This window comes from Triticum aestivum, chromosome 4A (assembly GCF_018294505.1).
Source record: "Triticum aestivum cultivar Chinese Spring chromosome 4A, IWGSC CS RefSeq v2.1, whole genome shotgun sequence".
Classification (NCBI taxonomy): Eukaryota; Viridiplantae; Streptophyta; class Magnoliopsida; order Poales; family Poaceae; genus Triticum; species Triticum aestivum.
Genome location: NC_057803.1, coordinates 588,941,412 through 588,952,246, shown reverse-complemented (window position 1 = coordinate 588,952,246; position 10,835 = coordinate 588,941,412). Strand labels below are relative to the sequence as shown.

The window sequence follows — 10,835 nt, the reverse complement described above, 5'->3', positions numbered from 1 at the left end:
CATTAGGTCCAGACTATCAGCGCCCCTTCATCAACTGGATAGGAGTAGCGACATATGTTGCTTAGACGGTGGCTTTAGTCTTACTGTTGTTATTGACTTTGTAAGGTCTTGTGTGAATAATTAATAAAGTGGCCGCATGCATCGCCCAGATGCAGAGGCCAGGGGTCCTCCTCCTTTTTTTAAAAATGCTCTTAATATGAGTTAATTGCAAAAACCCACCACATTCCGGGCTTCGTTTGCGGAAAAATACCTGGTCCCTAATTATTTGCAAAAGTCACCACGTATCTAGTAAACTTTTTACAAATTGCATTGATCAGGTGATTTAGGCTGATTGATCACTTTCTGATAAATGGGGCTGGGTTGTAAGGAGATGATTTGGTAAAAAATTGGCATACACCTCCCTGGATTTCAGAAAGACACCCTTATTCAAAAAATGAAAAAGCAATCAGCTCCCCTCCCATCCCCGTCGCCTGCCTCCTCCGAGGTGGCGACTGGCCACCGCGGTCCGGCCTCCCTCCTCCCTGGCCTTGCTCGCGGGGCGGGGCAGCCTCCCTCTTCCCTGGCCGGTGGCTCACCCCTAGCCACAAGCTCACGGCTCGACACGAAGTGGCTTCCAATCATGCGCGTTCACCCGGCCCTGCCGCTATGCTGCCGGAGCTCTGCCGCCCAGCGAGTGCTCCGCCCCGTGTGCTGCTGCTCGGCACCGCTACTCCCCGCCGGTGTGGTTGCTGCTGCTTGCCGCCGCAGGTCCTCGTCGCTGCTGCTATCGCGGGCACGCCAAGCAGGAGGTCGTGATGCTGTGCCGCGGACACGCCGACCTGATCGTGGTCGCTATCCGCCACCGCGACGCGCTCGGGGGCGCGCACGCCGCGCTCGACTGCACGCTCCTGCCCATCTCCTCCCTGCTCCACCTCCTCCTCATCTCTGTGTCCGCCCTGCCGGGGCTCACGCTCCCCGCCACGGCATCCAGACGGTCGGCAGGGTCAGGGCACCGCCGTGTCGGCCAAGCCGCGCTACTTCGGCAGTAGCGCTGCTCCACAGGGGGAGGGGTTGATTACTTTTCTTTTTCAGATATAGGGGTGTATGTGTTAATTGTTTGCTGAGTCAGCTCCTTACAACCGGGTCCCACTTACTAGAAAGTGATCAAACAGGCTAAATCGTCCAATCGGTGTTTTTCTGAGACCGGGTCCCACTTATCAGAAATGCGGTGGCTTTTGTAAAAAATTAGAGACCAGGTAGTTTTTCATAAACGAAGCCCGAAATGTGTGGTTTTCTGCTTTTAACTCCTCTTAATAGAAAAAAATCAGCTTTGAATCCTTCTAGCAGGAAGGGATGACGTTTCCCACAATCGGGTCAATACTAATGGTTAAGATGATCTTCTCTTAGGTTTTGGCAACATGGTGATCATGAGCAGGCTCGACCCCACTCATGGAAGTATAGAGTCTGTAGACCATTCTGATGGTCTAAAGGAGGGGACACAAAACACCAAATTTTGAACCCGGGAACAGAGCGACTCTAGCACAGTCATCAAAAGGGCAGCCTACATAATGTCATGGAATGCACTCCATCACACTCTCTTTGTTCGAAAATACTTGTTGGAAAAATAGATATGTCTAGACGTTTAGTTCTAGATACATTTATTTTTATCCATTTATGTTACAAGTAATTATAGACGGAGGGAGCATTTTCAAGGCTCCTAGGGCTATGTGCAAAGCCAGATTCGCCAAACACAACTTTCATAGCAGTATTTGTTTTACACATGAGACCCACCTATTGTTGGCTTACTATTTATTCGAGGAGCTCGCCACGCAGAGGACCTCTGCAGCACCCAACACCGAGGAGCTCAAATGTCACGCCTTCGCCTAGGTGGATGGACAATGAGTCGCCTGGCTCTGAAGATCCAAGTGAGGGCCAGCTGAAATCTCTCCCTCTGTTCTCCGAGCCTCTCACCAACCCCCTGTCGTATCTGGATGATCTATCAATCCTAGATTTGGGCTATGCCAGCGAAGAGGGGTCAGTGCGGGGGCGGCGGTTAGGGCTCTGGGACAAGGAGGGGTGGAGGGGAAGCGGAAGGGAGGTGGAAGATGAGTTGCGCGCGAGCTAAAACTTCCTTCGTGCCACGGGTTTCCTAGATGGAGTGGGCTCCAAAGTGACCTTCGAGGCAACAAATATGCAGTCTGGGAGGCTAGATACGGAGAGCGCTTCAAAAATTGTTATGGCATGGCATGGGATGGTGACACTGCTAGAGTTGCTCTCAGCAATATCAGTGCTTTGACCAATTAAATAACAATGGACATTTCCTCAAAAAGAAAAATAAATAATGGACATGGTTTAGAGATTGCCATCAATGCATGTCGCCTCAAATTAAAAAAAAATAGAATTCAACTATTTGTTCCATGGACATTTGACGCAATGTAGTTTGGTACCTGATCTGAGTCGGTGTCCAAGTAAAGCTTCTTAACACTAGAAATCCGTCGGAAAGTGTTGATGAAGTTTGGGGTCTCGAATAGGGGATCAATGGAAATTTGTGCCACCTTCAGCAATGGGAGCTCCCCCACAATTCGGCATCCGTTGTCAAGGGACATGGTCAACCTGAGGAAACGGAGGTTGGGCGCCTGGATGGCACATGTTTCGATATCAGCCTCCTCGTCGCCGATCATGACATCATTCAACAAGAGCCTTGTGAGGTGCGGTGCCGAGGAGATTATGAGTTGGAGTTGCGCCGCGACGCCATGGAAAGGGAGGACCACGTACTCGAGGCAAAGGGTGGAGAGGTTGGGGAAGCCTGCGAAGCCCTGAGGAGCGCGCAACAAGTGGCAATAGCCACAGAGCTGGAGGTGGGTGAGTGCGCTGCAGGAGTAAAGGGCCGGGCCGACCACAGGCGGGCGGGCCGAGTGGGCGGGCCAGGGCTCATCGAACTTGAGCTTGAGCTTCTCGACGCGCTTGTGCGCCAGGGCGAGGAGCCAGCGGGCGTGGCGGTGGGAGTGGCGCCTTTGGACATGGGCGGTGAAGCTGCAGATGGGTGCGGCGCACCGCCACAGGCTGCGGGCGGTGAATCTGTGGACGGGCGCGGCGCACGGCCACCGCAGGAAGCGTGGATCGCGTGCGGTGGAGGATCCTCGACTGAACCAGATGTCGAGGCCGGGGACAGATTCCCATCGACGGTGCCAAGCAGGGGAAAGACAGCAGGTGCCGACCAACTTCTCGAAGGGGAGCCGACAGAGGATGTCGTCGAGCATCTCAGGCGGAAGGGACATCAGGTAGTCCGGGCCGGGCACCTCCTCCCCACGCCGTTGACTCGTGGAGGAACCCACGCCCCCCATCCTCTCCTTTGGGGATTTGTGGGCTGGTGTGGTGGGAGTGAGGGATGCTCCAGCCGCGTGCGCTTTTAATGCGTGTTGCCGCACACATCCATTTTTTACAATTAATGATGGTATTTCTACAAATATATTGAGACCTTGAGACATGAAAGTTAATTTTATCGATATCGAAAGGATATGTTGCTTATTATTAAGCTTGGTTGTTTCACATTGTCAACAACACCAGATACATAATGATAGTATTCAGAAAGGTAAAGAAAAGACTTACAAAGCCTGCATTTGTGGGATAAATCCGTCCATCCGCCAACGATCATAATAATACCTCTCAAGGAGAAAAATGATTCTTTTTCTGCAATACAACACACAATTTCCGGGAAAGAGATCAATGCAAGTTTAGAGACAAAACTATGCAACAAAAATAAGATGAATAATTGTCCCGGTTTATTACCTTTTTTACCGACTTCGCAATGCTACGTCCCTTGCCAGTTGTGGTGGGACCATGTTGCTCCCTTGTCTTCTCGCCCATACCTCTTCCATAGTCTTCCTCAACAACGGTGGCAGTGGCACACCTATGGTTTGCCGTAGGCCGCGAGAGCAAGGGGGTGGCGAGGGGAAGTTGAATGAAATAGCTGATGTCGAAAGCATTGCATATTTTGATCTTCAAAGTGGATACACAGGAGTATGCATGTAGTAAATGTTACTAAGTAATTTTATAGTTCGAAATTGTAATACGTAAGAAGCATGAGAACATGTATCAAATTGTGTGCATGATAACATTCAAATCATCCAAATGAAACGTTGATCGGCTGAAAGAGCCCACCAGCTGGAAGCAAGCAGATGGTGAGATGAGGCAGTGGTGGAGTATAATCCACAAACCTTGACCCTGATTGATGATCCACAGGGGAAATCCTGCTCGTGTGCAATGGAGTTTGGATCCAGGAAGGGATCCCTAGGCGCCGCCGGGGGAGATCTAACCGTCAATGTTTCATGTGGTGATTGAGCTGGTTGCTTGTCAATAATTTCACAATAACACGGGAACGGAGGGAGTAGAATATATTATACCTTCCATAGATGGTTTCCATGGAGAGAGCGGTTCCCACATATGTATGCGCTTTGATATAACTCTCAACATATAGTCATATTTTTGCAATTACACACAGAATTCAATAAATAAATAAATAACCGCATTGGCAGGTACAAGCGACGCATAATCAAGGCAACATTATGGGGGTCACAACATTCTCACCATTTCATTGTTGAAATATTGTCCCATCTTATAACAAATATTCACAGTTGTCCGGCAACAAGGGCAAAATACAACATCATGAGCCTTTGCAGTTATGAAAGCACGGCTTAACTTAGAAAACGTAAAACAAAGCGACGAGTGATGATCGCTCTATACAACGCATAAACAACAAGGCGATTTGTTTTTGCAAAACGAGAACCGTGTTACTTTTTACCAACATTTGAGATAGACAAGACCTGGCTAACAGCCCTGCTCATCGTTTTCGATTTGAGGGGCAGAAGCCGCTTACTGCTACTTGAGCTTGCATTGGGTCCATCCAATCTTTTCCGGTACTCTTTCTCAAGCTCCTCGAGACTACTGTTCACCTGCAAGTAAGATCAAGTGTACCTTGATTATCAGTATCAGTCTTGGACTGCAAATTTCAAGTCTCTGATCATCAGCAAACGCACAAACGTATTACTCTACCATATGCGATACAGCAGCCACGAACCACCAAATAATAGAAATGGGATAAATAATATCCCACAAGCAAGAACTCACAAAACCATAGACATACTAATATTGCCATCTCATTTGCTTCATAAAACAGTTGATTACCTTAAATGAGAAGGCAAGTGGAAATAATGTATCAGGATCAGTTGCCTCATCTGGAAAATATCTCAAGGAATGCAGAAGTTCCTCAAAAGGCAATTTGACCTGACAGAAAGGTAACTTTAGCAATTCTTTAAAATATGTCTTTCAAGCACAAGCAGCACAGCACACCAAGAAACTTACCAGGTCATCATGGCAGTATCTCAATAGACCCAATCCAACTTGGAAAACAACCTTAATACCCTGTAAGTAGGATCGAGTCAATGATCAGCAAAAGCAAGTAAATCAGATACAGTCAGTTGTTTTAATACATGGATACACAAAATTGGTAGATATAGTCATATGAAAAAGCCATGCGCACTTATGAAATGGCAACACAAGCTCATGTGTCTTGCTATGGAAACTAGATGAGTAGGACCTCACAACCATGTGTTAGCTACATTAAACTGTTTGCAACATATAAACACTCTGCAAAATTACATACATAATCCCTAGAAATAGAATGCTTCTCTATGGCTGTTCAAAAATTGATTCTGTCTGGTTCCTAAATTCACACTGCACTCCATCTGAAAATTAACATTTAAGGTGCATACAGTCACTGAAAGGAACCAAAGCCCAAAAGAACTCCAATATTGATACTATTCATCTATACATGTACATCATACTCCACAATTGCTGCATGTTATATTTGGCGAAACTAGAAGTAATAATGGCTATAGAGGTCCAGATATAAGGAGCAATTGTATAGAGTATACCACTACATATACTGCCCTTAATAAAGTTCTTCTGAAGAAAGTCCTAAAAAAAGTAATGCTGATGTAAAACTTGTAATCATACCATATATGAAGCAACATGTTTGAAAACTCGGTAAAACACAACTCAAAATTCAAGCTCAGGTAAACACGAAACATAAACCACAGGATGGGCAAGATTCTTACCTCATAAAGGAAGACATCCCAAACTCTAAGAGTCATATGGAATGGGAAGGAATACGAGAAAACAGTGATAAACCATTGGCTTGCATACATGCTTGGATTTATCATTTCTTCAATAAAATGCTGTCCCAACTTTGGCATGTGCTCTTGAACTAATTTCTCAAATTGAAACAGATATTGTTGCACAAGCGGCAAACCGGCCTGTTGTAGGAATGTAAAGAGTAAGATTTGTTAAATAGTACTTCCTCCGTAAACTAATATAAGAGCGTTTAGAATACTAAAGTAGTGATCTAAACGCTCTTATATTAGTTTACGGAGGGAGTAATTCAGAATATGCAGATTTTTTCTAGAAAATATCACTTTAGTGTTGCATGTGTTCCAAAGCTAAGTGCTCAAACTAAAGATAACTGCTGCTGAACAAGTGGAAAATTCTGGTTTAATAGTTATAATATCAAACTGAGAAGAACAAATTATAGTAGAAGCTGATGATAAGCATGACACAAATACTCTGGAATTATTGAACCAAAAATCTGAAAGAAAAAGTTCTCATTCATCACTCTGAAGTTCAGGTTTCATAAAGTGATTTGAGTTATCTGCTCACTGGAAAACAAAAATCACCAAAGTTCAATCACCTGGTACAAGCCTTCCATTGGAGTATGGACGGCTCCTTTCAGCAAAGCTACTATTAACCAAAATGCATCCTCCTCGCTCATATAAAGAAGCAGCAGCCCAGCTATAAATCCCATTCCCTGCATCAAGACCACGCAAAAGTAACAGCATGTTAATCCAGGGAATATGTACAACCCTACATAATACGTTGACAGGCTGAACACAAACCTGCACATATCCAACATCCCTGTCATAAACAGAGTATGCTTTTAAAACGTTGTATAGAGATCTTTGACCTGGGCCATGTCTCTGTTGGAAGAAAATATGAGAAGGAAATGTACGCGATATATCACGAATAATTTCCAATTCTGATGTTGATGTCTCGTATATGACCAAAGTCTGCCCAAAGGAAACATAGGTTATATTAAAAAACCAGTCAAGTCTGAAATAAGGGCAATAGAGGGACGTGCGGGAAGTGCAGCAAATTATGAGTATGATCTACGCTGAGTAATTTCCTTATAAAATAATCTACAAAGCTTAAATATCCTGTTTTCCTCCAACACAAGTAAATTATGATGAAAGCAGCACAATATATAAGGTAGGGCGAAGGAATTCTATGATGTTCCCCTTCAGATCACTACTAGATTAAGAAGAATAAATATTTTTGTTATCGGTCATCACTATAAGAGAACCCCAACAAGGCCACAGAAATGCATAATAATTCAAACATAAGGATGGTTATGAGTACCTCATAAACCCCAGGATTCATTAGCAAGAGGTCCCTGCTGCCTGAAATCAACTGCCAAACAAGTCCTCTGAGACAATCAGGAATTCCTTTCCTTATTCTTCTCTTAACCACATGAGGATTCCTTCTAACATAATGCTTCCAGTCACTACCACCAGTACCTATCATCTTCCTCCACTTTCTTATCCTCCTTTCCTCTCTACAATAAACCAAATTTTTTTAGCCCGCGAAACAAATTGCTTAGAGAAAAGAAGATTTAGATAAGTAAACTAGCATGATACATGTAACAACATGGTGCCAGAGTAACATAGTCATAAACAAGATACTCCCTCCCTCTGTTCCAAAATACTTGTCGTGGTTTTAATTCAAATTGACTAAAACCATGACCACGGAGACTGTAAGTACAACAAACAGGAGACCCCTGATCATACCTTCCACGCTCATGTGTGGGTCTGCTTTTCAGAACCCCCTCAGGGGAGTTGCTTTGTTCTGTTTTTATAAAGCCAAATCTGTCCACAGGCCGAGAAGGAGCTGGTCCAGGTTCTACGTCATCGGCATCTTTCTTCTTATCCATCTTATTGATTACTCGAGGATACCTTCACTACATTGCAAGAAATATACCAGGTCATTAATTTTCACATCGAGAATATCAAATGCTCAGCCAAACAGTAGATGTATGAAGGTTATTGAGCAATCCTACTAACGCAGTCTGAACAAAAATCAAGCTATACTAGCAAACAATAGTTTAAGCACAAGCAATATCTCTCCACCCGGTAGGCGTTGGGCATGGATGGGGTCAGTTGAGAACCCTCAGAAGCTCGAGAACAAACTTGCTGACATCAACGGGTAGTATTAAATACAATGCACATCCTATGAATGGAAAATGGGGTCAACCGAGATCGATCAAACAAACAAACGAACAAAGGATTGCATTAGCAGACACCACATCCATCCGCCACCTTATTGCTCACAGATACAGAATGCTGCAGACGAATCTGTCCAGGCAGGCCAGGGGAATTCCTTACCTTCGGATTCGCGCAGATCACGCGAATCTGGAATCGGGCGACGGCAATGAACCCTGCGCTGGCGGCGCTGCCGGCCGTTCTTGCCCGGGCGCCGGGGCCGGCCGGCGGGGAATCGGGGGGAGGGCGAGGGCGAAGCCGGGAACCCCCTGGCTGCGGAGGGAGGGCGGCTGCTGGTCCGGAGGAGGGGGTGGACGGCGCGGCGCGGGGACGGGGGCAGCTGTGGAGGGGACGGCGCCGAGGAGGAAGAAGAAGAGGCAGCAGATTAGATTAGCGCGTTGTTCGGGTCAAGATCTGATCACATCCGACGCGCACGGTTTGGCTGGGTCGCACGAACCACCCGTCGCCTGCGCGCTCACAAAAGGTAAAAAAAAGAACGATTTCTTTCGATCTTCAGGGCGTGCAGACCGCACATGCACGCACGAGCCTGCCCATGGGAAAGGATGACGCGCACAAAAAGGTTAGGCATAGCGATGGCGATGTTTTTCAAGGGGATTCATCAAAAAGTTAAAATGGTTAGGTTTAAAATTAACAAGATTTCATAGTATGCGCATCTTCTTTTAACTTACAATTGGCGTTTTCGTGACAATGTTTCTCGGATAGATTTGGCTATTAAGATTTGATCGGGAATCCCCCAGGGATCCCGGCCCATTCCCCGGGTGGAAAGCCCGCGGTGAAGATTTGACCCGGGCCAGGTGTCTCGACATTTGGACGCCCGAAGCCACGAGTATTTTTCGGCGAAGAATCCCCCGTTTTGCTCGCTCGTCTCTGACCTCCAGACGCCAGGCCGCCGCCTCCCTACACTGTCACCCCGTGATGTTCCAAGACTATATGTTGCCTGTCCTTTCCTCCTCAGTCTCCACCTACAACTTGTACTCACGCCTTCACCCTCGTCCTCACTGGCGGTGATCGCAGATGTACCATCGAGTTCTGCGTCTTGCCCACTAGGTGGCGCCACAAGGGAGGCTGCCGGCGATGATGACTAGTGCTGGTGATGGCCATGAAGACGGGGGATGCATGTTAGTTCGGGAGATGATTTGCCAGGGAGTCCCAGAACTCTACTCACGAGGATGCATTCCTCTGACTTGCAAGTAGGAGAATTTCCACGGGATTTTAGATTTGTCATGATTAATCCACCCTGGTCATCTTTTTCCTGGAAATTTCCATCCTCACAACCAAACAAGGCCTAAGTCTGGATTGGCCTCACGGAGAAGTCTAACTTCACCAACCCTAATACTCTTGTGAGAACCAAAGCTATGCGAAGATGCGCAGTGGCATTCTAGGATAAGGATGGGATGCATCCCGGTATAAAAGTGTATCAGCATGTTCGAATTAGTGATGAGTTGATGACACATGCAAATGTTCAGACGATAGACACTGTATATGATATGATGCGCTTAGACTTCGGTTCGACAAAGGAACCCACATACCCAACTCTTCTTGTTTTAGGGATTTTTTTCGTTTTCGAAGATTAGTAAAATAGGAGGATGGAATAGCATCTTTGAGTGAGTTAGGCATAGTGAGGGCGGTGTTTTCTTTCCATTGATGTTCTCGAGTTGATGTTGTACTCTTTCATCTCCTCTGTAGAGCTTGACACGTTGCCCATTTTAGGAGACCCCTTTACGAAATCGCAGTTGAGTTGGTGAGCGCACCATAAGTAGGCTCATTCGCGAGGAGGCCATGACTATAAAATGGCACCCTTTATACATTAAATGTTTTCTTATTTTTTGTCCTTCCCGAATCATGACATCTTCACTGACTCCGATCAATGCGCAACATTGTACCGCCTACTCTTCTCAATCTACCACCTATCTCCCCCCCTTCTTAATTATTTCCATCCCCATTATATATACTTGAAAGTGTGAAATAAAAGAAAAGGGGGTAGAAACGGCCAAAGGCAAGGGTGAGTGAAAAATACTACTAGCGTTGGAGTGTCCATTGTTTCTTCACATTTTCACTTTCCCGGTTTCTATGTCCATGAGCATGGGAGGCATCGGGAGAAAGTAATACAGCACAACCCGAAGACACCTCGACCATGGTCAGCCGCTCGAGGGAAGCACACAGGAAGTAGTGGACAAAGCTCTTCTGTTGGGGAACGTAGTAATTTCAAAATTTTCCTAGGCACACACAAGATCATGGTGATGCATAGCAACGAGAGGGGAGAGTGTTGTCCACGTACCCTCGTAGACCGAAAGCGGAAGTGAGGGAGTCCTGGATTAGGGGGGTCTCCGGACAGCCGGACTATCTCCATTAGCCGGACTGTTAGACTATGAAGATACAAGATTGAAGACTTCGTCCCGTGTCCGGGTGGGACTCTACTTGGCGTGGAAGGCAAGCTAGGCAATACGGATATGGATATCTCCTCCT

At 46.2% G+C, this 10,835-nt stretch overlaps 1 protein-coding gene across 2 annotated transcripts; it reads right to left on the bottom strand.

Moving 5' to 3' along the window:
* Positions 1-4,545: 4,545 nt before the first annotated feature.
* Positions 4,546-8,794, bottom strand: LOC123087236 (EVI5-like protein). 2 transcript variants are annotated; one of them, XM_044509192.1, is made up of 9 exons: positions 8,472-8,794; positions 7,878-8,042; positions 7,450-7,645; positions 6,930-7,100; positions 6,725-6,841; positions 6,096-6,293; positions 5,341-5,400; positions 5,164-5,262; positions 4,546-4,931 (listed from the first exon to the last, which is right to left on the bottom strand). In XM_044509192.1, the coding sequence occupies exons 2-9, from the start codon at positions 8,018-8,020 to the stop codon at positions 4,770-4,772; spliced, it is 1,146 nt and encodes a 381-aa protein (XP_044365127.1). In that variant the 5' UTR covers positions 8,021-8,042; positions 8,472-8,794; the 3' UTR covers positions 4,546-4,769. The 2 variants fall into 2 exon arrangements, with proteins under 2 accessions (XP_044365127.1, XP_044365126.1); XM_044509191.1 differs by having other exon boundaries at positions 7,878-8,047; positions 8,472-8,793.
* Positions 8,795-10,835: the final 2,041 nt, after the last annotated feature.